At 48.7% G+C, this 27,967-nt stretch overlaps 1 protein-coding gene across 1 annotated transcript in view; it reads left to right on the top strand.

Moving 5' to 3' along the window:
* Nucleotides 1-27,721, top strand: part of MYLK (myosin light chain kinase) — a 129,444-nt gene extending 101,723 nt beyond the window's left edge. The window contains exons 26-32 of the mRNA XM_040621726.1: nucleotides 2,642-2,859; nucleotides 4,867-4,990; nucleotides 13,069-13,221; nucleotides 15,733-15,856; nucleotides 21,648-21,777; nucleotides 23,218-23,349; nucleotides 25,700-27,721. Of these exons, the coding sequence (XP_040477660.1) occupies nucleotides 2,642-2,859; nucleotides 4,867-4,990; nucleotides 13,069-13,221; nucleotides 15,733-15,856; nucleotides 21,648-21,777; nucleotides 23,218-23,349; nucleotides 25,700-25,947 (1,129 nt within the window). The 3' untranslated portion in view covers nucleotides 25,948-27,721. The remainder of the gene's footprint in view (nucleotides 1-2,641; nucleotides 2,860-4,866; nucleotides 4,991-13,068; nucleotides 13,222-15,732; nucleotides 15,857-21,647; nucleotides 21,778-23,217; nucleotides 23,350-25,699) is intronic.
* Nucleotides 27,722-27,967: the final 246 nt, after the last annotated feature.

The following is a 27,967-nucleotide window of genomic DNA, read 5'->3' as shown; positions in this document are numbered from 1 at the left end:
GAGCATCTGGGTATGGAGTCTGCTGAAACACCGTATCTTCTGGCTGCCAGTGAGGGTTGGCCAAGGTCTACACTTGGGGGGATGAATTTGATCCCTTGGGATTAGGTAGCCTTGCTAGTTGGTATTCACTCACTCACTCACTCACTCACTCACTTACTCACTGTTCATTTATTAAGTATACATTTCCTGTGGCCCAATCTTGGCCCTTGGCATGAGCCCATCTCTGTGGATGGCAGCTTCTTTCCACCCATAGTCTTGAGTATTTTGAAGAGAAACCTATATAGAACTATTAATCCTGTTTATGTAACCCTTTCCATCCTAGGAATGGACCACAGGAGCAGCTTTCAAAGTACATTAAATAGATTTGAATAGATTTGAACCTATTTAAACTTATAGTGAATGGGTTGCTTCTAGAAAGGGAGTAGTAATTACCTCCATGGCTCGGATTTCTGCAGCTCGTTACCTCAGGCATTCCCAAGGGCACTGCAAATAATGGTTGCTTGCTTTTCCAGAATATTTTACATTTAAAAGCATACATTTTGGGGCACCTTGTCAGTTCCAGATATTGCCAGGTGTAAATAAATAAAAGTTTAGAGATGAGCCAGACCTTTTCCACACATGTTCATAAACAACTTTAAGCCAAGGCAGATCTGATACAAAAAGTACAGACAAAACTGTGGAAACCCAGAGATGGAAAGATCATTTCCTCCGGGGAATTCAGGAGTAATTTCTCAGAGGAATTTCTCAGTGAATTTCAGCTGTCCTCCCAGGGATGGCCCCTGTGTAAACCAGTATTTCCCAAGCTTGCCCAATCCTAAGAATGACCTGGGGTGCTTATTTAATATATGGATTCTCAGAGACCTCCCAGGATTTTCTAAATCAGAATCTGCAGGGAGAGGAGATTGAGAGTCTGTATTTTCAACAAGAGCCCCAACTGGCTCTTTAAAAAAAAAAAAAAAAAAAAAAAAGGTAATTAACAGTATTGAGCACTTACTATGTGTCAGGCACTCTTCTAAGCACTTTGCCTGTATTAATTCACTCAGTCTGCACAGCAACCCTGTGAGGTGGTGCTGTTTTTATCTGTACCTTCCAGATGAGGACATTGAGGCACAGAGATAGTTAAGGATCGAGGGAGAGATGAGAATGGAAATTCAAGTTTGACTTTGAGCAGAGCGATAGAAATGGAGGGTTTGAGGATGGAGGCGCCACCTGCTGGCCGCCCAGGGACCTCCTGCTCTGTTGGTGCTAGAGCGTCCGTTCTAGCGCCCCCAGCGGCCACTGGCACAGACTGACCTTTCCCAGCTCAGCCCTCCCAGAGAGTGTTGGTGATGGAGGCCCACATAGGCCGTGGTGTGCTACGCCTCATACTGCGCCCCTGTCACTGACAAGATCGACCTGACTCACCACAGGTTGTGCAACAGTAATTAATATGTGCTGAACACCTACTGCATGTCAGGCATGATGCTTTACAAAAGTTCTGTCACTCCTAACAACTCCACGACGTAGGGACAGATAAGGAAAGTGGGCTCAGAGAGGTTAAGTAATTTGCCCAAGGTCACACAGCTTGTAAAAGGCAGGGGCAGGATCCACATTCAGCTCTTTCCCTTCTTCATGATGGCTCTCATTAGAAGAGAGAAGCCCCCCTCCCCCCCAAAAAAAAAGAAGAGGGAAGAGCTTTGGAAGAGAACGGGCCCAGAACAAAGCCTGCCCAGCCTCGTTCAGCTGGTGGACATATAGGCCATTGCAGAAAAGAGCTTACTGATGTCTGGATGCTATAAAAGTCACCAGGAAGATGCTTTAAACTTTCGGAGCAGGAAGGAAGGAAGGCGGGTCAGAAGGCTGGGACAGGGGAACAGAAAGGACTGTGTAACTCAGCTGGCAAGGCCACGTGTTTGCGCTGAAGGGCAATATGCCGTAGCCCCCAGGCCAGTCCTTAGTAGGAGATGCCCGCTGTGGGCCCCAGGGACGCCAGGGTCAGGATCCAAAGTCTGTCCAGGCGGGAGGATATACTACACTTCCAGCCTGGGCAAGGCAGCAGGCGAGACGAGCGAGTGCTGGCTGGCAGGAGGAACCGATCCTGTAGGCCTGGCCGGAGGAGCTAAGTGTCATGGGTTGTTACAGTTGATGAATTTTAGAAAATGTGCTGAGGCTCCTTATTATTGAAGATAGTTTTCTCTTTCTGGCTGTGTGAAACAAATGCTTATGGGTGCTGTGAGTATTTCAAACTCAGTTCTCTGTGCCTGAAAGCCGTAGCTGGGTTACAAGAACGAGCCCTTACACATCTGTAGTCGTCCGGGGAAGGAGGCTGCCTGGTGGTTACCCTTTTTGCAAAGAGATTATGTCTGAATCTCTCAGCTCATGATCACCCAGAGGCTTCCCTGAGTCGCCCAACAGCTTCGTGGTCACAAGCAGGGTCCCCCCCCAGCAGGAAACCAGAGGCCCTCTTCGCACAGTAGAACCTGGGACCGGCATAGCAGGGCAGGGGCCCGGAACTCAGGAAGCCACAGAAGTGCCCGGCCCCTCCGACCCCGGGCTTTCCTGCCCAGCCCCCCTGCCCCTTCCCCAGCCAGCCCCTGGCCGGCCCGCCTGCCAGCCTGGGCCCCGTGGTCCTGTGCTCTGAGTGTGCCTTGTGCCCTCGCAGCGTGTCGGGCGGCGAGCTGTTCGAGCGCATCATCGACGAGGACTTCGAGCTGACAGAGCGGGAGTGCATCCAGTACATGAGGCAGATATCGGAGGGGGTGCAGTTCATCCACAAGCAGGGCATCGTGCACCTGGACCTCAAGCCCGAGAACATCATGTGTGTCAACAAGACCGGCACCAGAATCAAGCTCATCGACTTCGGGCTGGCCAGAAAGCTGGGTAAGGCCTCCCACCCGTCCTGGACTCACCCACATACCGTGGCTGTTCGTGTTACACACCCTGGGCATTGGAGAGAACGCCCTGGATTGGAGTTAAAATCAGAGACCGTGGGGGCTGCTGAGGCTCACGTCCTGCCCCGGCCACCCACTAGACTTGACTTCGAGTCTCTATCCCTTATCTGTAAAATGGGATAATAGTAGCCTTCGAGCTGTTGTGGGGGGTGAGGTCAGGGGGTCCGGTGCGTTAAGGCAGGTTAGGTGGTGCGAGCAGAGGCTGGTGCGTGGTAAGCGCTCTGTAGGTGTTCGCTGTCTGTTATCGTTGTCAGTGTCCCCTCTTGTCGCTTCCACTCGGGGCCTGCGGCAGCAGCCCATTTTGGTGCTGGCGCTTGCTCCCAGTAGCATCCTACGCGGCAGTGTCCGGAGCCCTTTCACATACTTTCCTTGGGTTCTCACAGCAGCCCTGTGAGAGCGGCAGGGCAGATTTTCTGAGCCCTGGTTTATAGGCCAGGAAACGGTAGCTTTGCCCATTAGGTCCCACCACGAGCCAGGAGAGGGGCTGGGGCTGAACAAGGACCCCAGACCTAGTTAGGATTCCCTGAAGCCCCTCTGCTATTCCTACACCAGGTGGGGGGGAATGCGGGAGGGGGAGGGGCCTTCGTACCCAGCCCTGAAGCCGTCTTGGTCTGTGACCGTCTGCCTCACACCCTGCCCATGTGCCACCTGCCTGCGTCACCCTTTGATGTCTCAGTAACTGATGAGACAGCCTCACCCTGTACCCTCTGACCACTGCCCTGTCAACAAGGAGCTGAGGTCTGGCGCCAACTGGCCTCTCACCGCCCTGGGGACACTTAGTGCCAGGGAGCCCCATTGCAAAGAGGACACTGAGGGAGTGAGGTTCTGCCAGGCTCTGACTTGCCTGGGACTCGGCGCCCCGATGCCGGGCTCAGGAGCCTGCTCGGCCCCACCTGCTGAAGAGGTGGTGTGGGGGCAAGAGCTGCTGTGCGAGGCCTGCCTTCAGAACCACTCAGAGTTTGAACAAATAGGGCAGCACTGGCCTCAGGAGCTGGCAGCATCAGAGCCCCAGCGACACAACGTGCAGGTCCCGTGGTGAGAGAGATGCGGGCATAGTAGTGTCTCCTGCGGCCCTGAGAACTGGGAAGGGCTAACGTGTAAGCAGGGAGGGTTCAGGTTGGAGTGGAGCAGAGTTTTCACGCCTGAAGGCTGTTCGGTGGTCTGTCTTCGAACATTGGCTGTGGGCTCTGTAGTGACACAAGAGCAGGTGTGGCCCACAGGCCACACGTATGCCACCCCCCACCGTGGACGAGATCCTCTAGGAGCTGGTACCTATGAACATCCTACTGGGCATCTCTGGTCCCTTAAGGCTCAGTGACAGCAGCCTGGGGTTAAGGTCTTTCCTGGCTATCCTCCCGGCAGCTCCTGGGAAGACAGACAAGTGGGGGCAAAGGGACATAGCTCAGGAATGGGACCACCTGGGCTTAGGGCCTGACACCCACTGATAAAAGTGGGTAAACCACGCGACTGCCCTGAGCCTCCCTTTCTTCCTCAGGAACATGAGCGTCATACCTCCCTTAGGGTTGTTGAGAATATTACATAGAAAAGTCCTTATAAAACGGGTAGCAGGATACAGGGTACAGAGGACATAGTGAATATTAGAGATTATCGCCAAGCACAAGTCACAGTCCCTTCTTCCAGGAGCGCATGGGAAAGACAGACACATGAAAAACCGTTGGGGGCAGGGGCTTCAGTGGCCTCGTCTCCCCAGCGCAGCCCAGCCCGGACACTGACTGTGCGTGCCGTCTGTCAGTTTCACTGTGCGTTGACCCACCTGTTGACAAGGAGGCCAGCTGTGTCTGTGCCGTTCTCAAGGGGAGAGCAGCCAAGGGCCAGACCGCGTCTGTGTCCCTCCCCTGCACACAGATGGCATTCACTTACCGCGGGTTGGCTCCCGAACGTTCTGGTAATGGATCCCTCTCCATCCCGGTTACAGAGAATGCAGGCTCTCTGAAGGTCCTCTTTGGCACCCCGGAGTTCGTAGCGCCTGAAGTCATCAATTATGAGCCCATCGGCTATGCCACGGACATGTGGAGTATCGGAGTCATCTGCTACATCCTGTGAGTCTCGGGGCCCGTGAGGGAGGGGCACAGAGCGCCACAGGAGGGGCCCCAGGCTGCCCTGCCACTGAAGGAGCCAGTGTGGGCTGTGGTGGAGAGCCCACCCCAGAGTCAGGAGGGCGGCAGCTCCTATCCCCATCCCACCGGCCTGCCCCACTTCTGTTTTCCCAGTGAAGTCAGCAGCCCGTGTTGCACTCATAGGGTGGCTAGTGCTGACACTGACACCCCATTCCGGGCCCTTCATTGTCCCTCATGCTGACCAGGCTGGGGTCTGTGGTCAAGAGGGTGGAATGTGGCTGGGGTCATGTAATTTACCCTCACTTGTGTAGGTGGGTCCATGGAGAAGGACGCAGGGAGCCCAGGTGCACATCTCCTGTGGGCGTCATCACTGTCTTCAGAAGACAGCACCCCATCCTCATGGCAGGGGGACCCCAGTAACCAGCCTCCTCCCTGAGCCCAGTATCTGGGCCAGTTATAAGCACTTCTGATGAGAGAGCCGTCAGCAGACAACAGAAGGCCACACAGGAATTGGAATTGGGAAATCAGGTGGACAATACGAAGCCATTTCAGTTAGTGATGCTGGAGAAGAAGAGGGGGGGCCGGGAATGCAGAGCAGCGCTCTGCGAACAGTCATATGCACCAGTCACCTTGGCTTCTCCTTAGACTGCAAGTTCTGCTTCCTAAGAATCCACGTTTCTAGCAGATTCCAGGTTGCCAGTGGTGCTGATCCAGGGACCAGCACGCTTTGAGTAGCAGGCTCTAGAACACACACCGTGGTGGGGTCTCACCAAGTCAGTCTCTGAAACCCCAGGCTGCAGACGGTCCTTAGCCTCAGAGGCAGCCCCCGAGCTCCTGTGGCAACACGCAGTAACGGGGTGGCCTCCTCTGGAAGATGCAGATACGCACGCGTTCATTTTGCAGAAAATATATCTTTGTTGTTACAACGACAGGAAAACTTTAATGTTTTCATAGAAAACTTGAAGAGGACGTAAGAAGGGTTTCTTTGAGCCCTGGGGTCTTCAGACCCGAGTGAGAAGTGGCTCCAGGAGATCCTGCGGCACAGCCAGCTTCGGGTGCCACTGTTACAGAAGCTTGAGCAGAGATGAGTGATTTGGTGTGTGTGCGGGATGAACTGACCGAGACTGCTTCTCAAGTGCCGGGTGTCCCCCACCCCACCCGCTCCCTGGGGCCAGGAGGTTCCTTTCTTTTCCACCTGCTCAGGAGTTCAGTTCTCACTGTGGCCTATCAGGAGAGTCTCCCTCCATTACACCTGGGTAGTGGGCTCTGAACCCCAAAGAGTCCTCTTCTTCCCTGCCCGGGGTCACCCCCGCCCCCACCTCCCCAGAGCAGCAGACAAGAAGCCCCCTGGCCAGCAGCACATTTGCCTGTCTCTCCCTCCCCGAGCCCTCCCCAGGGAGAAAGGGAGCTGAGGGGTAGTGGAAGCTGCAGTGGACCTGCCTCCCTTGGTAAATAAGGAATTAGAGCAGGGCAGTGGGCCCAGCCACCCCTCCTGGGGCTGCCCCAGGCTGGGCAGTGCTCACATGGCAGCTCTGGCCCCGGGGGAGACACTTGAGAAACAGGCTTGCTCAGTGTGTTCTGTTCAGACCCAGCTGTCCTGTGGCCTCGCTCCATCCCTGGGTCCCTCACAGATTTTCACGTGGGCCCCCGTTTGATCCTCACCACACACTTACGAGTGAGTCGTGGCAGGGATCTGATCTTCCTTTGGCTTGGAGGTGACAGGGGCCAAGGAAGTCCACATGGCTGCCCACTTCCCACAGTCCTAGAGGGTGACCAGCCTTCCCGGTTCACCCAGGCCTGACGGGCTGCCCAGGATACAGGGCTTTCAGTACTAAAGCGGGGATAGTCTAGGGGCGCCTGGGTGGCTCAGTCGGTTAAGTGTCTGCCTTCAGTTCAGGTCATGATCCCAGGGTCCTGGGATTGAGTCCCACATCGGGCTCCTTGCTCAGCGGGGAGCCTGCTTCTCCCTCTGCCTGCCACTCCCCCTGCTTGTGCTTGCTCTCTCTCTCTCTCTCTCTGACACATAAATAAGTAAAAATCTTTAAAAAAATAAAATAAAATAAAGCAGGGATAGTCTGGGAAACTAGGACAGCTGATCTCCCTACCAGTCAGGGACTGCCCTTAAATTTTCACAGTGAACACGCCTGTGTAACCCGTACCCAGACGAAGAATCCCCGCACGGCTAGGGCCCCTGCAGCCCTCCCGAGTCCCCTCCCATTCACTGTTCCTCAGAGGTAACCATTGTCCTCATGTCTAACGTCATGCACCAGTTTTGCCTGTCCCTGAACTTTACATAAACAAAATCATACAGGAAGATGTGTCTGGCTTCCTTTGCTCAGCATTGTTCATGAGACCCATTCATGTTATTGTGTGTAGTGGTAGAGTGTTCATTCTCGGTGCTGCGTCGTATTCCACCATGTGACCATCGTCCAGTTTACCCAGTCTACATGGATGGGTTTTTAATAGATGCCAGTTTGGGGTATTGCAAGTATTCTGTTCCATGTTGGATATATGATCTAGAACTAGAATTATTGAGCCATAAGAGCACTCTATTTTAAAATGCAAATTCTTTTAGGTGGAGGACCATAATAATTTGGATAATATGTTATATTGCTTTATTACATTACTTTTAAAGCTAAGACCAAGAAATAGGAAAGAGCTTTTTGAAATGGGGAGGAAATAATTTTGTTGAATGGGGCACCATCCTGAAGGTGTTTGCCCAGCAGGGTGCAAGGAGAGGGGAGAGGTGCTTGTGACAGGGAGGCAGGTGAGGGCCAGGCATGATGGACACAGGTCAGCTCTGCGGGGCCTCCTACAGCCCTCCAGCGTCCAGGCTCCTGCACACACCACCGCGGGCTGCTCTGCCCCCTGGGACTTTTCCTGTTGGCTCTCACAATGGGGAGAGGACTGGGAGCTCCCCTCCTGAGTGAGGGCTCCCAGCAGAGCACGTGGTACCCAAAACAAAAGTCGGAGATAGCCAGATTGCTTCCTTTCAGACCCTGCTATGCAAAATTCTAGAGCTGCTACTGGAAGTCTCCAGAAGAGGCTCTGTGGCAGTCTTCATGTACCCTCTGTGCCTCTCTTCAGAGTGAGGTTGTCTGTTTGACAGTCTTTATCAAGGCCACCTTCCACATTTGTACAAAGGAACCCCCCATCTCCTTTCTGGGGCCAGTGAGAGATGGGGAAGCCAGGGAAATAGGTAATAGCTCATTTACTGTTTAACACATAATTTGGTGAGCACCTCCTAAGCGACCAGCTCTGTCCCCATAGGTTGTTATGACTTTGTTGGAGGAACTCCTCAAACCCCTCAGGGAGATCAGGGCTGATCTTGTCCCAGCACTGGAGACCTGGCCTCGCTGCCTACCCTGGGTTTTCCAGGCAGAGTAGAGATGCAGTGGGTGGGATTATGCCCCCCCCCCACCCTTCTCATCCCTGATTCTGGAGGGAGACTGTAGATTTCATGAATTTCCTAGAGATCCTTCTGGTGTTAGCAGTGTCTGGTTTTAGGAGGAGAGAGGACGGAAGTGCTCTAGGCCACACTTCAGTGATGTCCTAAGCCTTACTCCCTTTTCTGAGATCGCCTTTCCTCTCCTGCTTTCCTCTCACCTATTTTCTGAGGACTCAGTGTTCCCTTACTGCCTATGGGGACACCGGAACCCTTCTCTGTGCCTTCTCTCACCCCTACTCCAAAAGTCCTTCTCTCCCTCCTCTGCTCCAAGGCAAGGTAAAGGGCAATTACTGCTCTGCCTTCTCCCTACCATCTTGGGGTCAGCGACAACTCCTATTTCAGCTCATTTGTCTTTTTTTTTTTTTTTAAAAGATTTCATTTATTTCTTTGAGAGAGAGAAAGAGAGCATGAGTGGGGGGAGGGGCAAAGGGAGAGGGAGAAGCAGACTTCCCACAAAGTGGGGAGCCCGACATGGGGCTCCATACCAGGACCTGGAGATCATGACCCAAGCTGAAGTCAGATGCTTAAATGACTGGGCCACCCAGGCCCCCTCAGCTCATTTCTTGAGCATCTAGTGTGGTCTGAAACACTGCAGCCATCCCCATCCAGGGTCTAACTTCTAGGGACATCAGCTCAGTGGGCTAGGGAGAATGCCCAGTGCCCAAACATCAGGTGCCTACTCAGACTTGGGTTTTGGTACAGGGTTCTTCAGAGGGATCCAGCAGCCCCACTAAGGGCTGCCCTTGCCGTCCCCACTGCTGAGCCCGGACTTGCTCTCTGATTCCAGCTCCTGCAATCTCCAGGAGCCCTGAGCCCATACCAGTCCCAGCCACCACCTAACAGGTTTTGCTCTTCAGAGACTTGGGCTACAGTTAGTGTGACTAACCCAGGGGGTGTACTTTCTCACCACGGCATAAAATGATACTGAGTTCTTCCTCTGGGACCTAACCAGCCCCCTCAAATCTTTCCCCCACCCCAAGGAATGAGTATCTGAAGGCTAAAATGGGATAAAAGACTAGCCGCTTCCTAAGCATTCAGGAGCTCTGCTGGCAGATGTGGCCATTTCACTGGCCGTTCCTGCAGGAAGGTCATCTGCTTGAAAAACACTTTCCTGGTATAGTGCAAGAGGCATTTCTGTACCTTTCTTTGTTCTGACATTCTGCCCTGCAAGCAGAACAGTCTTCTGCATCAGATTCCCTGGGTGAAGTTTTGCTTCAGTGAGAGATTAAGAATTAAGAAATTAGAACAGCCTGCCGTCATGACCTCTGTGACTCATCAGCGACCATTAAAAATGAATGTGAAGACTCTGCACACACTTGTGAATGACAGTGTCAAGTGAGAAAAAGTGGAGCCCCCAAGAATTTTCCCATGCTGATTGCAGTTTTGTAAAAAACAGATAAATCTGTTGGCTTTGTTGGGGAGGAAGAAAAAACTTTCCTCCACCCTCTTAGGTTCTTTTCTTGGAGGCCTACAAATCAAACTGACAAGAGGCAGATTAGCAGGAGAAAAAAAAACAGATTTAATTATTACATGTGCATAGTAGTTCACAAAGAAATGTGATTCAAGAAGGTGTTCAGAATTGGGGGCTTACATACTATTTAACAGAGGCAAGCAAGCAACTGTAGAGAAATAACTAGACAAAAAGAGGTTAGGGGCTTCTGGAGGGGAAGTTGTGAGAAGGTTTGTTTAGCAAGGTCTGTTATGAAGAAGAGTCTCCTCTTTCTGGGAATGGAGGGAACATATTTACAAATGGAAATTTATGTCACCTTAATAAAGAGAACTGTATGTCCTGCTTTTAGACAAAAAGGGAGGGCAAAGAGCTAATTGCCTTCAGGTCAAAACATTCTTGATACCAAAGTGGCGTATTTTGGGGTGGCATACTGTGATCCCCTTCAGTTAAAAAATGAGATAAAACTAGGAAGAGGGGTGGGTAGTTGTGTTTCAATGTTAATGTTATTGTGTTTGTTGATTGGGTTGATCAACCATACGCGATCTTTATGCAAATTCTAGCAATAAAAAGCCGAAAAAACATTTTAAAAAAAATCCTGACAAATCCCACCACCAACATTACTGAAATCCCGACACTCTGTCATCGTGCTCTGCATGTATTGCAAGTTTTATTTTAGAGACATACTCTTTAACAGGAATTCTGTGGGAGCTCGGCAGGCAAGGAGCCAGCCAGGGCTGGGCGTATTTCAGATGGATGGGCTGCCAGAAAGGAGGAGCGCCGGAGATGAGGCGGCTCTCCCCAGCTGTGAACTTTACAGAGATTAAGGCCTATCTTTGTAGGATTACAGTCCCTAATTAGGAAAGGAGGTTTACAGAAGGGGACGGTGCAGCATTCCACAGCAGGGTTGTCTGCTCTTCTTGTGGTCTTTGGAATGCGGCAGGACTTTCCCCCCCTTTCTTTCAAATGGAAAAATGTAAAGACAGAAGGAGGCATGTAGCTGACAAGAGTCAGGCTGCTTCTAGATGGGGCTAGCTGGGGTCACACCAGATGGCAGAGATGGGGAGAGCAGGAAGCCCCTAGGAATTCTAGCCCAGTGCCCTTGGTGAAAAAAGGGGAAACTGAGGCCCAGAGAGTTGGGGGAGGGGATAGCCTATAACTGCAGACTCGGGAGTGGTTCGCTCCCACCCTTCCTTCGTTGTCATGTAACCGAGAATAATTAGCCCCGTGCCTTCTTCAAACAGAACAGAAATCAGTGTTTTGCTTTAAGATATTTTAATGCCATCTGCAAAACTCTGTTATTCTAAAACATGAATATATTGACTAGGGCGAGCTAACTCACATTGCAAAAGCTTTCTTCTTTTTACAAAAGGTTTCGCCGGAGGGTTCCTCCCATGGCAAGCTTGCCTCACAATATTTCAGTGGGTTTTGTTTTACAAAACTAAGTTTGCAGGTGCTGTTGTATTTCCTAAGCTGAGGCCTTTTGAACTTAGAGACGCCTCCAGAAGGGTTGCATTACTGTTTATGATGGGTTCTTACGGATTTGGGGGAAAGGGACATTAGTGAAGGCTTAATCTGGAAGGTTGATGGCATGAAGTCCCTGGATCCACCTCATGGGACTCAAGTGAGGTCAGGGCAGGACCAGCTACATAATTTGTGGGGCCCAGTGCAAAATAAAAAGGTGGAGTGACTTGTTCAAACATTACTATGACTTTCAGTATGACAGCAGCAGATCATTAAACCAAGAGTGGGAACTTCTGAGGGTGGGGCCCTGCATGCTTGCATAGGCCTGACACCCGTGAGGTCGCCCTAGGTCAGGGTGAATGGTAGGGGATGGTGGGTATGAAGATGAGGTACACGGAAGTGAGGGATCAGGCCGGTAAGCTGTAAAGCTGTGCTCCTTGGCTTTGAGATACTTAGCCTTACAAATTTCACTTGGCTTAAGTTATTGGTAAGTGTGTTATTCCTGAGGTCACAGACTGGTGAGGCACGACGAGTGCGGACGAGCTGTACGTGGAAGAACCGTACAACATCTACAGAGCTATGGACAGAGCTCCTTACTAGGGACCAGGCCTCGTGCCAGAGCTGTACACCATGATTGCTTCATCTGCATGGAAATACTCGTCTAAAGGAGCAGTTAAGATCTAGACTCTAGAGACAGGTTCGTGGGTTCAGATCTCACTGATTGAATCCTTGCACAAGTTACTTAACCCCACTCTGTGCCTATTTCCTCATCTGTTAAAGTAATGAGTTACCTGGGCTGTAGGGTGATATTAAGCTTGAATGAGTTCATCTATTTTAAGCTGTTTGTCCAGTGCCTGGTACCTAGTAAATGTTTGCTGCCATGATGCTGTTGATGGAGGAGGAGAAGGAGGAAGAGGAGATGTAGAATAAGTAAAAGTGGTGAAGTGGTAGGTTCTCCATCATATAGAGAAGGAGAGCATGGCGCAGAGCGATTAGGAAAATGTCCCAGATTACCGGAAAATGAAGAGACTGTGCTATTTCCTCCGCCTTTGTGTCTCTTCGGGAAGCTTTCTGGTTTGGCCTAAGTGCCTCAGGCTCACTGGTATAGACGGATCACCACACCCATATGGCTGATTTGAAGTCTGCTGTTGGTCCACGCTTGCTGAGCATCTCGGGTGTGCCGGGCCCTGTCATTGGTGCTGGCAGGTGTGAAGATGAGAAGTAGAAGGGAGCAGAGATAGCCCAGTGTGTAATGAGTGCTGTACCATGGGACTCGTCCCTGGTGAGGGTGGCAACAGGCCAGACAGGAAGGGAGTCTTCTACCCAGGAGCCTTGGAGAAGGTTCTGGGCTTTCGGCAAGAATAGAGGACAGGGATGAGGGGCCCTGCTGTGTCCTGCCAAAGCTGTAAACTAAGTAAATTCCTTCCCCTCAGCCTCACAGGCAGGTGGTGACAAGAGGAAGTAACACCCCAAAAGTACAGTGAGCACTGAGAAGAGTCGGGGCCATAAAGGCCCGGGAAGCCACACCCTCTCTTCTTTCCTCTGGTGGGAGGAGAGGGAGGCACAAGGGTATTATGGGCACAGGGCTTTGCGGGCCCTCACCTTTGACCTCGGTGACATTCACTTGGGGGGATCATCCCACACTGCCCTCCCTGCCAACACCCACCCCCATTCACCTGCTATCCTGCTTTTATCTTCCAGCGTTAGTGGACTTTCCCCCTTCATGGGTGACAACGATAATGAAACCCTAGCCAACGTTACCTCAGCCACCTGGGACTTCGATGATGAAGCGTTCGATGAGATCTCTGATGACGCCAAGGATTTTATCAGCAATTTGCTGAAGAAAGATATGAAGTAATGAGTTGACATTTCCATCTTTTCAGCTCCCCCACTCCCTGGACTGGGGTCCGGAAGCAGGGACTTCCTTTGCCCGTTCTAGGTCCCCTCTTCCCTGAGGAGAGAGGAGCAGGCACTGCGAGTAGTGGGGAGGGGAGGGGTCTTCCTAGGCCCCCCGCTTCCTGGTTCCAGACACCCCACTGGTCTTTAGAAGCACAGAAACCTCACTCAAAAAGCAACCCTTGACCGATGTTGCAGGGAGAGGAGCAGCTTGTCGTGTGTGAATAATGACAGCCCCTTGTGTTTTCTGTGTGCATGTGTGGCCATGGAAGCCATGCTGAAACCTCAGCCCCTCTTCGGGGGGGTTACTCAGGAAGTATCCTATTTGTGGCCCCTGATCGTACCCCCAGGGCTAATCCGGCTTGGTGTTTTTTCGTATCTCCATGACTTAAGAACTGCTGGCCTGAACAGGGTACCTACTCCCACTGGCCCCAGTGAGGCTGGGATTTCAGACCGCTGGCTCAGCCCTGTCCCTGAGTGGTCTCTGGCCCCCCCACCGTGCAGACTGTGTGGTTCCCCACCTCCGCCTCCGCCTGCCGGGAGCTGCCCCTGAGGTCGGTGGAGGGACACGTAAAACAGTAGCGACCAGTGGGAGGCCGGGGTGTTGGGTCACGTGGGCAGCCTGAGGCCGTGAGAGCAGGTCAGACACACAAGGCGCTCTGTCAGCGTTCCCACGAGAGAAGAGTGGAGCTGCGGAGGCCAGGGCAGGGGCCTCGGGTGTGGCTAGCGGCATTCGTGGGTGAGGACTCTCCGGGTGAGGGAACTGGCGAGAGGACAGCAGGGAGGCGGGCAGGCTGTGCGTGTGTAGGGAAAGCTGGCCTGCCCAGGGGAAGGGAGCAGCGGCTGTCTGATGAGAGCAACTGGCCCGTTGGGTGCCTTGCCCGCTCTGTAAACAGGTGGCCAGACGAGGCAGGGCCTGGCTCCAGGAGCCCCCCGGGAGCATTTGGCAACAGGGAACAGTTCCAAGCTTTGCCCTAGAAGGGTGGTGGTGAAGAGGTGGGGCACCAGAGTGTGAGAAGGGGAAGGGTGGCCCGACTCCACAGGCAGATGACTGCGTTAGCCAGGTGACTTTGGGGTGCAGGCTCCACCTGGCTGCCTGGCCCACAGAGCCCCTGAGGCTACCAGTTAACTTGTTCCCCTCTGGGAGAAATCCTGTTTGGGAGCAGGAGCACAGTTGCTAAAAGAGCAGAGTTCGAGGGTCCGTCAGATGGCTCTAATTGTCTGGCTGCGTCCTCCTCTCAGTCCTTTAGAGATACCTCAGGCCAAACTCCTCCAGTTCGGTGAGGCCTTTTTAGCATTTTGCTCTTGCAACCTTTGTAGCAAAAGTAGGCATGACCCAGGTGGACTCTGGATGTCGTGCGGGCCAAATGCCCTTCCAGTGGGAGCGATCCTCACTCCCAGCGTGCTTCGTGGAAATGCAGGCCTCCTTCCTCGTAACACTGGCCCAGGATGGCTTTTGTCCATCGAGCTTCATTCACTGAGGATTTGGCCAATGAGGTATTACGTATATACCCGTTTTCTCATCTGACCCTGAATTATCTCAGTACTGAGCTCTGTGGCCCCTCTGTGCTCGTAAAATGGATTCACAAAAGATCTGATTTCCAATATCAAGGCAGTTGAGTCCCATAAACTCTTAAACTTAGCGTCTCTTTAACCAGAAATCTCCATCTATCCATCCTGTAAAAAATATTTTTCTATTATAAAATACATGTTAATTGTAGAAAATTTGAATATAGGAACATTAAAATAATCCATAATCCCTTTATCCAAAGATCACTACATTTTGCTATACTTAGCAAATTTATTTATACTCATTTTTCTATGTATGTTAATATTTGGTTCTTTGGGCTTTATTAGTCCTTTTACAATTAAGGCAATGGCCCTGAATTATTTCTAGAGTCCCAAAGCTTTCAGAAAGATTAAATGACTTTGAGTGCAGTTTCTAAGGTTGTCATAATTCATAGGTTGTATGTAGGACATACTTCTGAGTTTTAACAAGAAAAACCTGACACTCAGCCAGACCATAAGACATGTGAGCTCAGTGATTCTCAGAGATTTTGGCCTAATGTTTTACTCTCCCCTCCACTAGACGGAGACAGAAAGATTAGGCCTCCACAGCTCCCTGCCCCCGTGTGACCAGTAGAATGACCCTGCCTTAGAGTAGCATTCCCAGATATGTCTGCCCTTACCCTTCCTAGACTCCAAGGGCAGGTCATGAGACTCCAGTTGCTTACTTGGTGGTTAGGCCTTAACACTTCCTGTTCTGGGTCTAGTCAGTGTAACCCAGACCAAGAGAGGAAAAAGGCCAGGAGCACAGTGACCCTGATCACGGTGGATGGACTGGGAACAGAGAGAGCCCTGGGCTCTGCCCCGTGTGACCAGGGACAGGTGACCTCCCATTTCTGATCTGACCAGCAGTCTCTGAGGTCCCCTCCTGCTCAGAAATCCTCTGATCTCTGCCTCCATCAGAAACCGCCTGGACTGCACCCAGTGCCTTCAGCATCCATGGCTAATGAAAGACACGAAGAACATGGAGGCCAAGAAACTCTCCAAGGACCGGATGAAGAAGTACATGGCAAGAAGGAAATGGCAGGTAATGAGGGTGTCACTTTGGACTCAGATGTTGCCCCTCACATTTGCTTCATCGGAGCTATCCTCAATCCAAAAATATTTGCATCTGTTTCTGAAATAATCTGGGACCAAGACTGACATTTCATGCCTTTGTGGCTAGGGTTGAGCCTTGAAGACTATTTGGCAACCCTGGAGAATGCGATCTTTCTAAAGGCACTGTGATGGCCTTTAATTTCTTTGTAGTGAAGGAGGAGGGCACCGGATCTACAGAGATATGATCCCCACCATCTAGGGAGATTGTATGTTACTGTGTGTCCTTGGGTGAGTGACAGCCTTCCCGTGCCTTCACATTCTCACCTGTAAAATGGGGGATGATAGTGGTACCAACATCACAGCACTGTTGGGAGAATGATAGGACGTAATCTTCATCTGGCCTTGAGCACACTGCATGGCACGTAGTGTTCAAAAATGATACCAGTAGCTCATGTATAGAGAGGGCTGGCCGTATGTCAGGGAACATTCTATGCCGTGAGCCTTTTAATCCTAGGAGGCAGGTACTATTATAATCCCCACTTTACAGACAAGCTGAGGCAGGGAAAGGTTAGGAAAGCTACCGAGAATCATGTAGCTAGTACGTGGGAGAGGATTCAAACCCAGAGCCTGGCTCCAAAGTACAGTTTTAACAATGGCACAGAATTGCCTCTGATTAATAGCAGACGGATAAAATTGTTGTCCAAAACCATAGAGAATTTGTCATCAGCTATTTTATTTTTATTATCACTATTAGTATTACAAAATTTCTGGGCTATTGGAGGGAATGTATAGTGTAACAGGCAACTGAAGCAAATGGACATAAAAGGACGTAATGCACACCAAGAACCGTAACTATCAGTATAGCCTTCCATAGCCATATATGTGAGTGTGGGTGGGAGGAGGGAGCCAGGCACAGCAGAGCTGGATGTGCTTGTGAGGAAATGCTGCCAGGAGCAGGACTTTGAAAGTGGTCACGGAAAATGGGCTCGAACAAGAGAAGGGGGATACAGTGTAGACAGAGGAGAAGGTGCAGAGGTCCTTACCCTGACAGGAGCAGAGACCTCTAGCTGGGCAGCTGGGAGAATTAGGCCATTTAAAACTGGTCTGTGTGGCAGAGAGGACGGAAATCTCTATTTAGGGGCAATTGGGACACTGGTAATTTGCCATACTGCATGACGAAACCGTGGTCACTAAACCCTCAAAAAGCACAACTTTGCACAGAGGTTGAGAGGAGCAGAGGCGAAGGGGGTGCTCGGGGTGCGTGGGTTTAAGGGACTACTGCCCCCTGAGTGGCTCAGCCAGGACTCCCTCACAATGGGAGTCAGTTCCTGGTCAGCCCCCAGTGAAGGTTTAGGGGGACCTCTTGACTCCCTCAAGTGTCAGGTGACTTGGAACACCTGTGTTGCTTACCTTACCCTCTGGTATCATTAGGATCCAGTGAAATCGGAGTAACTAATATTCTTAAAACAAAAAGGGGTCCACAAAATCATGGTTGGCTTTATTAATGATCCTATGGCCAGTAGATCTCAAAGAAATAATGGTATTTCTGGAGTGGGTAGGGTGGCTGGTGGGGGGGGGAGGGTCCTACGTGCAGCGAGTCTCATTGGGTTTTGCTTGGATGACGCCGCGGGTTAAGAGGCAGCCTTATCACTTCAAGCTCTCTGGGAGCATCGACACATCTGTTAATGAACCCAAGCCAGAAAGGACCTGAACCCAGGGGACAGGCGCAGAGAAAAGGAAATGGAAAAGGAAATAAATGGAATTTTTTAGTCCGATGGGTCCGGGAACCATAATTTGTGCTGATATTTTAAATCACTTATATTTTTTTCTCCTTGTTAACAGTGTTATTAGCCATAAGGCTTTCTGGAAGTGAGAAGGGAAAGAAAAGGATAGAATTCAGAGGAGGAACTTTAATTTCATATCTTCATATAGGTAGCAGCATTTGAAAATGGGTTTTCCACAAAAATAGTGGTTAGGTTTCACAAAATTACACACAAAAGTGGTCTAGAAAATCCCATGCAGCACAAGATGTCCCTGAAGCATAATTTCACTGGTAATGGCTCAGCTGCATCTAACCATCCACATTTTTTACCCCAGATACCAGGACCTTAGCACGCCCAGAATAGGGGCCTCCCTCCCAGAGCAGCTGAGGTTCTGTGTGGTGGGGCAGAGCCAAGTGCAGTGGAATAAAGTGGGGTAGACTGTGGTGGAGGGGAAGGGCCAGGGCAGACAGGGGGGCAAGAGAAGCTTCCTTGCTATCATTCTGGTGTGGTTTCCATAAAAGGCCCAGGAAGAAGGAAGTAACATGAGAGCAAATCCCTCTAAGTAAGGTAACATGTAGATGACTAATCATGTCATTGATCTTAGAAGGAAGTTATTCTGAAAGAAGGTATGTTTTTTATTTATATTAAAAGAGTTTTAAAAAGATGTGGTGAGCAGTAGCACCGAGGGTGAGTTGAACAGGATAACAGGGCTGCTGCTTGTAAAACTAGAAGCAAAGGACTGGGAATTAGAGGCCTATGGGCAGCCATTTTATTTTCTGAGACCCACAAAGACTTCAGCAGTACGGACCATAGGCCACAGAGAAGGAAGCTTTTGATTTGACTCCGTATAGCAGAGAGTACTCCTGGCCGTCACATTTGGACATTATGCACTTGTCAGGGGAAACTGGAGTCTCAGAGCTCTTGGTATATATGTAGGGTCTGTGATGGCCAGCTGGCTCTAGGGTGACCAACTTGCCCCAGTGTGCCAGGGGCCTTCCCAGCTTTAGCCCTGAAAGACTCTCATCCTGGGAAACCCCTCGGTCCTAGGCAAACCCGGGCTGGTTAGTCACCGTTGCCGGCTCTCCCAAGGGAGGGAGTCTGTGCGGCATTAGGGAGGCCAGTACAAACAGTGCCCGCCTGGAGCACGGGAACCCAGCCTTGGCAATCGCCCTCAGACAAGAAAAAGACTTCCTCAAAACAAGGGTGGAACTTAGGGAATTCAAACTTTCTTTCTTGATGTTCCAAAAATTTCTAAAATTCTTAGTAAAGCCGCAACCACTTTTCAGCTCAAAGGCATGAAACTAGAAGACTAGAACATACAGATATATATTTTTTTCCAGTTGTGACAATTTCTCTACTGGTATTTGTTTCATAAATCAGTTCCCAAAGATTGAATCTGACAGATTATTTTTAAGATTTTCCTTACTAAGCACTTACTTTTCTCCCTGTTTTAGAAATTATATGCTGTAATACTCCATCTGATGGAAAATTTCCCCCTATGGGAAGCTCCCTTCTCTGTTTGTTAATTTGATTGGCTCCCTTCTCTGAAATACCCTTTTAATCTGTCTTGTTCTGGCAACTTCATATTAGTCCTTTTTTTTTTTAAAACATTTTTCTTTTGTTTTTTAAAGATTTTATTTATTCGACAGAGATAGAGACAGCCAGCGAGAGAAGGAACACAAGCAGGGGGAGTGGGAGAGGAAGAAGCAGGCTCATAGCAGAAGAGCCCGATGTGGGGCTTGATCCCATAATGCCGGGATCACGCCCTGAGCCGAAGGCAGACACTTAACCGCTGTGCCACCCAGGTGCCCCAATATTAGTCCTTTTGTTAATGAAGAGGAAAAACTTCCTTATTCCACACCACACAAGGGAAGACAGTCCTGACCAGTCACCATGAAGGCGTTTGGAATTAGGGAGCCCATCACGGGCAGTTCCCTGCTACACAGTCACATGTATGAATCATAGTCTCTCTGCACAAGCTTGGAGCTATAGGGAGATTTGAATCTTCTGGTTCAAGACCATGAGGTCCACAGAGGGGAACTGATTTGCATAGTAATGTCCCTTTGTTGAGAACAAACTCTCTGAGTTGAGTGACTCCTGGTCCAGGCAAACCAATCTGTGTTGGATAAAGGGAATCGAGAGCCAGAAGGGCTGGGTCTGAGAGTTTGGCTGACTTGGTAGTAGTCTGGTCTGACGTTGATTCCATAGGGAGGGCTGCCGTGGCTGGCACCTCCTCTTGCCCCTTCCTGAGGTTAGGATGAGCTCCCATGGGAAGACCTGGGTCTCTTCAGCAAGCACAACAAACAGATCAATGATGTCACCAGAACAGCCTCTCCTAGCAGAGCATGCAAGGCTGCCAAGTGGGCTCAGTCTGCAGGTACATTCTCTGCAGGGCCAGGGGCCTCTGCACACAGCTAAGTTGGTCCATTGTCCTCTCTCATCTTCTTCTCCCACCCCCACATCACCTCCACCTGGGGCTTCCGGAATTCTGTTCAGAGGGACACAGCTTCACCATGGTGACAGAGGGCCAGAAACATAACCACACCACAGTGATGTATGGAAGAGGGCGGATGGCCAGAGGACAGAGCAGGATGGAATGTCTGTCCAAAGTACATGAAAAGAGTCAGCCACAAGGATGGCATGTGACAAACAGAAAAGTGGTGGTGGTCATAGCAGATCTCGGCTTAAACCACACACACACACCCATTATGAGTCCTTAGTGCCCTGTGATTCTTTACTTTCAAAATAATTTTACGGAAATATCCTGGCTTTCCAGATAGTCCAAGATTGTTAGGCTTTACTGAAATACTTGAGCGCATGAAGTTAGTTGAGGAGGAAGTGGCTTTGCTGGTGCAGCTTACGACCCGTAGGTGAGTGCTAGCCACCGGCCTGTGTGCAGGCTGTTTCTTTCCTCTCTCAGCAGCCAGTCTGCAGTGGCATCTGCCCCCTGGACATACAGCATCTGGATGCCTGAAAAGATGCTCTGGGTGCAGGGTTGGAAAGAGTTGGTGATGCCTTCGTTTCTCACCTTGTCATTCCACTGACCTTAGAAAAGGGGTGGGAAACTTCACTTGAAGGTGAAACCTTCAAGGACCTGTGGGATCGGAAGGTGAAGGAGAAACACAGACACAACTGTATACTATGGGGGAGTTCCTAAATTCTAAAGCATAGGACCTAAATCCTATACTTGGTAGAATTTTCACAATGCAAAGCAAGTTTTCATCTCAAGTTCTGGCATCCTTTTCAGCAGAAATTCTGTCCTCTCCCAAAGTTTCTCGTCTCAGAAAAGCAAAGTGCCACTGCCTTTCATTTCTTTGGGTCCTTCTTTTTGATGCCTGGGTGTGCATCAGGAACACTCCTCCAGAACCTCACTGTGCATTCACAGACTTGCAGGCCAGTCAGAGTGTTTCTCGAAATCTCTTAAGTATCTGAATCATAAACAGAACTGATGAGACCTTGGAGATCATCTTGTCCAACCCCCTCCTTATACAGGGAAGGAAACTGAAGGCCAGAGAGGTTAAGCAACTTGCCCAAGGTCAGTAGAATGCTTTTTCTTTTTTTTCTTTATATCATGACCTGTGGGATCTGTAGTAACTTTCTCTGGACCAAATAAATTCCTATCACTAGTATTGTTTTACGAGAAACAGCCGCACTGGACCCCGTCAGCAATAAGTCTTTGGAGCTGTCTCAGCCTGCAGTTGCTTTATATAAACTATCCCTTTTATGGGAGTTGAAGCACAGTATGAAAAGGGTTTTTGTCTCATGTTGACCTTGTTTAGTCACATTAACGCACACATTGGTTCCAGGCCCCATTCCATTCTCCGAACATCTTCTGACACGCTGATAGTGCTGAGCAGAGCCAGGTTGGGCTCACTCCTCTGGCAGAACCTCAGCACTTGGGAGGCCCTCGTTTCAGGGACAGCTGCTTCTCCTGGGCTAGGCTCTTGTCCCCGAACCCCACTGCCCAGCTGGAACCGGAGACGCTGCCTGAGTCCAACCCCGGTGTCTATTTTCCAGAAAACAGGCAATGCTGTGAGAGCCATTGGAAGACTGTCCTCTATGGCAATGATCTCAGGGCTCAGTGGCAGGAAATCCTCAACAGGGTCACCAACCAGCCCGCTCAATGCAGAAAAATTAGAATCTGAAGGTAAGGAGCTCCCAGGAAGATTTTTCTCCAGCCAGTTGGTGAGAAAGGAAGGGTTGGGGATGGAGGGACATTTTGAGGTTGGGGGGGGGGCGGGCTTCGGGTTTTTTTAAATAATATAAACTACAAGGATTAAATTCAGAACTAATTTCAGGCTTCCTTGACAATAATTACTAAGTCTAATAGTTAATCTTTAATTGTTCAACCTTAACTATTTTCAGAGGGAAGGTTATTTGTCTAATAGAACCAGATGAACTCCGCTGTTCTTTTCCCTGTATTTTACATAAGAATTAGCGAAGACTTCATTAAAACCTTCCTTTTTTCTCATTACAGAAGTGATATTTGTATATTGATAGGTAAACATAAAAAAATATATAGTAATATCTTTTTAAAAAATATCCTTCCATATTCTTTGTGTTTTTCTTTTTAAAAAAAAATGAACTATAGTTCATATTCATTTGGCATTTCTCATGATGCTGAAACATGTCATTTGGATGGGGTAGACTGTGCGCTGGTCTCCTGGAGACCAATAGGGCTAGTTATTTGCACACCATCTTCGAGATGCTGCCCTGACCGTCTCCTCAGTGAGGGCCTTGGCCTCTTTATGCTCCAGATGCACATAGGGTCTGGCCCTTATCTTCTCAAGGCGCCTCATTTTGCCAGAGACACCCCCTACCTCCCGCTGCCTGGTGTTTTTGGTATTCAAAGGTGAGAAGCTGAGTCTCGATCCCTCTTGTGCATAAAGGCAGGGTAACTGGCGAGGCTGCTTGCTGGGCCACTCTGATGGATTTGGGGGCATAGTGTGCATCACATGGGCCTGGTCCCTCCATCCACGTTCCCCAGATGACCCAGAAATAGCCTGGAGGGAAGGGAGAGGATACAGGAGCCCCCCGCCCCCCAAGTCCAGCTTTTCCCTGAACCAATCCTAAATCCCTGGTCCACGGTCATACAATGGGAAGGCAGTGTAAGCGTGGAGAACAGAACTACAGGTAGATTGAAGATGCATCTAGGACCCAGCTCCTCCTTCCCGAGGAGCAGGTAAAGGGCCTGCTACTGCAAGAGGAGGGCAAAGGGGGGACAGAGATCGGGAAGGCTGGTGTGGTTTGTCCTTCTAGATACCCTCCACTGAATCCTGAAACAGCATGGAATGCAGCCAAAAATCCTTTTTAGAGATTATTTCCTTTTTCAATGTGTCAGCATAAGGGAAGGGGGGAGTTCGAACATTTCCGCAGTTTGGTCACGGTTCTCTCTGCTGCCAAAACCTTTTGGCGGCAGGCCAACCTGTCCCCAGGAGAAAGGTGTGCTTGATTCAGTCCTCTAAGCCGCATTATTTGCTGAATTATAGCAACTTAAAAAAATAATAATAATTCAGCTTTTTTAAACCAGGGTAGAGGAGAGAATAAGGAATAAAGAACTGACCACATTTCCTTCCCTGTCTCCTAGAAGATGTGTCTCAAGCTTTCCTTGAGGCTGTTGCTGAGGAAAAGCCCCATGTAAAACCCTATTTCTCTAAGACCATCCGTGATTTAGAGGTTGTGGAGGGAAGCGCTGCTAGATTTGACTGCAAGATTGAAGGTAAGTTGTAGCTATTCTTCCCCTGACTACAAAAGGGGTGCGGTGGACTGGTGGGCCCTGCTGTGTGCCCCGGGCCAAATGTCTGTTCTGGGCAGCCAGGCTGCCAGGACAACTGGGCCAGGAGGAGTTGGCCTAATGCTCCCACTCCCCCTCCTGAAGGTTGGTGCCACTCAGTGACTTGCCTAGGACACCTTTGCTATTTCACATCCTTACATCAGCCACTAGGCTCAAGTTAAGAGTGGTTTACTGGGGACCTGTTTGGTTACAGAACATGCGCAATGCAATGAGCTTCGTAAGCTTCTGGGAAGCGTGTGAACCGCCCACAAGAGGCTTCAAAGGACGGTGGGCATGAAGAGTACTGGGTGGGGAGCCGGTGGCTCTGCTGCTCATCTAGGGGCTGTGTGACCCTGGGTGTGATCTAACTCTTCTCAGCCTCAGGCCTTTAACCTTAAGACGATGTCTAATGCCTGCGTAGCTCTGGGGATGCTGTGAGAGGACATATGTGAGAAGAGGGAACTTTTTAAGTCTGTTCAAGGTGTCATGGAGTCAAGGGAGAAGTTGCGGGATTGGTAAGTGCAGAGAGGGAGCACGCCGTGTGACTCCAGATGGAGGGAAGCTGGGCTCTGGGTGCCTACGCCACCTTCCCCGTGCTTCTCTGCCTGCCGGGAAAAATGTGGCCGTAGAACTGTGAGTTGTTAGTGCTCAGGGGAACTTCAGGGATCTTGGCATGGCACCTGAGAAGTGAGCAATGATGGTGACACAAAGCATTTCAGTTTCCACGGATGGCAACCTTCCAGAAAGATAAGGGCAAGAAAAGACAGGATTCTTTGTCTCAAGTCTGTGACTGTTGTGGTTGTGTGCCAACCAAAGTGGAGGGTTATCTCCCGTTTCATTCTGACCAAATAAAGCACAAGAGTTCATTAAGCAACTTTCCCAACGCTGCATAGCACAGGACAGCAGTCAGACAAATCATGCCTCCCACATTCTAAGATTCTCCAGCAGTATGACAAGATAATGCCTTTTGGGTAAAGTAACCCAAAGTGAGGAATGAAAAAAGTTTTTCTCCTGCGTCATTGTATCTCAGATTGCCTTGTAAATGCAGTGCCTATCATCATCTTTCTCTTTTTCTATTCAATTAAAAAAAAAATAGATGTGTTGCCTTTGCTAGTGGGGAAGTGTGCAGCTTGGGGACTGAAAGCTCTGGGGCCAATGCTCAGAATTCTCACCATCACCACTGTCTTTGGGGCTTCTGAAGTTCTTTTTCCTTTTTAAAAATTATTACAACATGGTAATTATCATTTTTGTACTTTTCACTTTGGGATTATTTCCTTTATTATTTGCATAACTTTGACTAGAGCAGTAAGGAGGAATTAAAGCATATGGCTGCAGTTTGATAAAAACAAAATCTACTTAAAAAGAATGTTAGAATTCTTAAGTTCTTATGTATCATTTTTATTCTGGATGGGGCTGTAATTTTTTTTCCTGTAAAAGTATTTCTCCAAAACGTAAAGAAAAAGTCAGTTAGAATCATTATATTTTGTAAAGGCTTATTATGTGTGAGTATATACATATATCATATATATAATACATACGATGTGTATGTGTATATAAAATATGTTTTTAAATGCTGAACTCTCCAGAAACATGACTAATAACATAAAATGTGGTCAATTTCCAGTTATCTATGGTTGGCAGATTATCTGTCTTTGGATCAGACCAAGATAAATTTGCTTTTTTTTTTTAAGCAATTTTATCAGCTACCTCTAACTTATGTATTATAGAGCTTATTATCAGCTTTGAGTTATAATTTATATAACATAAAATTTACCCATTTTAAGTGTACAATTCAATGATCTTCAGTAAATTTACAGAATTGTACAATCATCACCATCCAATTTTAGAACATTTCCATCACCTCCAAAAGATCTCCTGTGCCCATTAGTTCTCTTATTTTTAATAAAATTTAAGTTCAACTTCTATACAAGATACGAAATTTTCTCTTCATGCAAGGAGCTCTTTTGCTCTAGGCGCATGGCTGGAGTCAGGGCTGTGCTACAGGCTGTACTCTGGATCTGTGTAAAGGCGGGAGGGGTACAAGCCCCACATGGATGGCAAATGGCATGACTGTAAAGAACTCTTGAGGGGTTTCAGATATTACTATTTACAACATACACCCATATCCAAATGTAAATCTCAAAAGAGATGCTAAAAGCCAACATCATGATTTTTTTCCTGTACCCCCTTAGTCAACCCTTAATCAATAGAGGTTCCTTAGAAGCTGCTAGCATGAATTGATAAAAAACTTTGAATAACGGTTTCTGCCACTTTGTGTCCTCTCCCTGTGCTGCAGGATACCCAGACCCTGAAGTTGTCTGGTTCAAAGATGACCAGTCCATCCGGGAGTCCCGCCACTTCCAGATAGACTACGACGAGGATGGGAACTGCTCTTTAATCATTAGCGATGTCTGCGGGGACGATGATGCCAAGTACACCTGCAAGGCTGTCAACAGTCTCGGAGAAGCCACCTGCACAGCGGAGCTCATTGTGGAGACCATGGAGGAAGGGGAAGGGGAAGGGGAGGAAGAGGAGGAAGAGTGAAACAAAGCCAGAGGGAAGCAGCTTCTAAGTCGTATTACAAAGACTATTTCTCTAAAGCTCAAAAAATCCAAGATAGTAAAAGCACCTAGTGTGATAGATTATCTAGTTAGGTCATTTGAGGGTTGATTGTTCAGCAACAGCAGCTGGTACCTAGCAGCAGCTATGGATGGGCATTAATGTGAAGTAACTGGCACCTTTACGATACTAGCACAGCCAGATTTCATTTTGGGAAATTACCAGTAACTTGCCCGATCAGTTGATGTTAGAAAGTAACCAAAAGAAATCCTTATCTGGGCAAAGTCATAAATTCCCTAACTGAAGGCACTCGTGAAAAATAAGGCCCTGTGCTCGCAGCTCAGCCCAGCCTGGAGATGGAGATGCGTCTCTCCCAGCTCCTAACTCCAGAGAACGGCGTCTCCTCCAGCACCGCAGCACTTCATCCTGAAAGCAGTTGAGCCATTTTAACTTGCGAGGCCCATTTGGTTCCAAAGTATACTGTAGACATTCAGACTTTCCATTTCTCTCCCCTGTTCCACCTGCCCGTTTTTCTGGCTCTGAACTTGCCATGATTTTAAGCACTAAGGACATTATGCTTCTTAGATTCTGAAGACCGGTCCCCTGCTCGTGGATGGCTGGCTTCCTTAGGAAAATAGAATCTCTTTTCTTCCAAAATCAGTAGGAAATCTAAACTTATCCCCTCCTTGCAGATGTCTAGCAGCTACAGACATTTTTGTAAGAACCCGTGAAAAAAAAAGTCCTTGCTAATGTGCTTTCCTTCCGAAACCAGGATTCGTATTTGCGCTGTTACAGAATATCAGCTCCGCATGTGTGGTAAAGATTTTTGTGTTTGAATGTATGAAAAACCAGTTTGCTGAAAAGTTAGTCTTAATTATTTATCGGCCACTATGAAACAGATTTCAACTGATGAAGGGCTGTAGAACTGCACGTACTTTGGAATCTCCTTCAGGGTAGTCTGATGTTAACACACCTTCGATTCGAAACACTCGCCAGAGAACTCTACCTACCTTTTGGGTTCCACGATGTTTTCTTCTTGAATGTGCATCAGTCAGGCCTTGCCCCCAGCCTTCAAATGTATCCTTAGACCTGATAAATGCACTCAGACTTGCATCTTTAGGAATTTTTCTTTCACTACATTGGCACTTAAAATTTTCTTTATAAACTTTCTGAAGGTCATAAACAAAGACTATAAACTGATATGCCTAATACATTTCTCTGCGTGTGTGTGTAACATTCCAAATACTTTTCCTTTTCCACTGTTTGTAAAGTGCAGCAATTTCATATTTCAAGGAACTTCTTAATAGTTCCTCAAGAACCAATTTGAAATAACTTCAGTGCAACCCTACACAGTATCAACTTTAGAACTTTGATATTAGTCTTATGTTACCTTCCATTCTATTTTTATCTGCTTTTTGCTGCTAGTTTCAAATTTGCCAGTATTTTTCTTTTTGCTTTTTAGCAGTTAAACAATTTTTTTTCATAATAGCCACAGTATTGCCACAGTTTATAATAAAGGGTTTTAAAATTTGATTTAGAGCATTTGCAGCTTTTCTTCACTTAGTTGTCTTTAGACTGTAATCTTTGTGTGCATGCGTGTTGTCGTGTGTGCGCATGTGTGCTGTGTGTGTTTGCTACAGGTTTTTAATGTCTTGAAATTGTGTTAATGTTCTCCCAGTTTATTATGCCATCAGAATGGTAAATGAGAACACTACGACTGTAGTTAGCTCACAATTTTTAAATAAAGGATACCACAGTGCATGCTGTTTGTTCAATCTCTGCAGCCTTCTCTTTCTTTCCATGCCACCAGCTTGGAGACTACACAGCGCGATCCTGGAAACGACAAACAAACGGCGTGCTGCATAAATGGCTTAGATGGTTGTGTTTCACTAAGGAACAGAATGACTTATGTAGATCTTGTTCACACTAGCTAGCCTCAATTTTGTGCAAAATCTCTCTTGAGCATCAGTTTGGTTCAGTTACGTTCTACAGATAAATTCAATGG

Source organism: Ursus maritimus, unplaced genomic scaffold (genome assembly GCF_017311325.1).
Source record: "Ursus maritimus isolate PB19 unplaced genomic scaffold, ASM1731132v1 scaffold_4, whole genome shotgun sequence".
In the NCBI taxonomy this organism is placed as follows: domain Eukaryota; kingdom Metazoa; phylum Chordata; class Mammalia; order Carnivora; family Ursidae; genus Ursus; species Ursus maritimus.
Note: the sequence above shows the minus strand (reverse complement) of the source record. Positions and strands in the feature narration are given on the sequence as shown.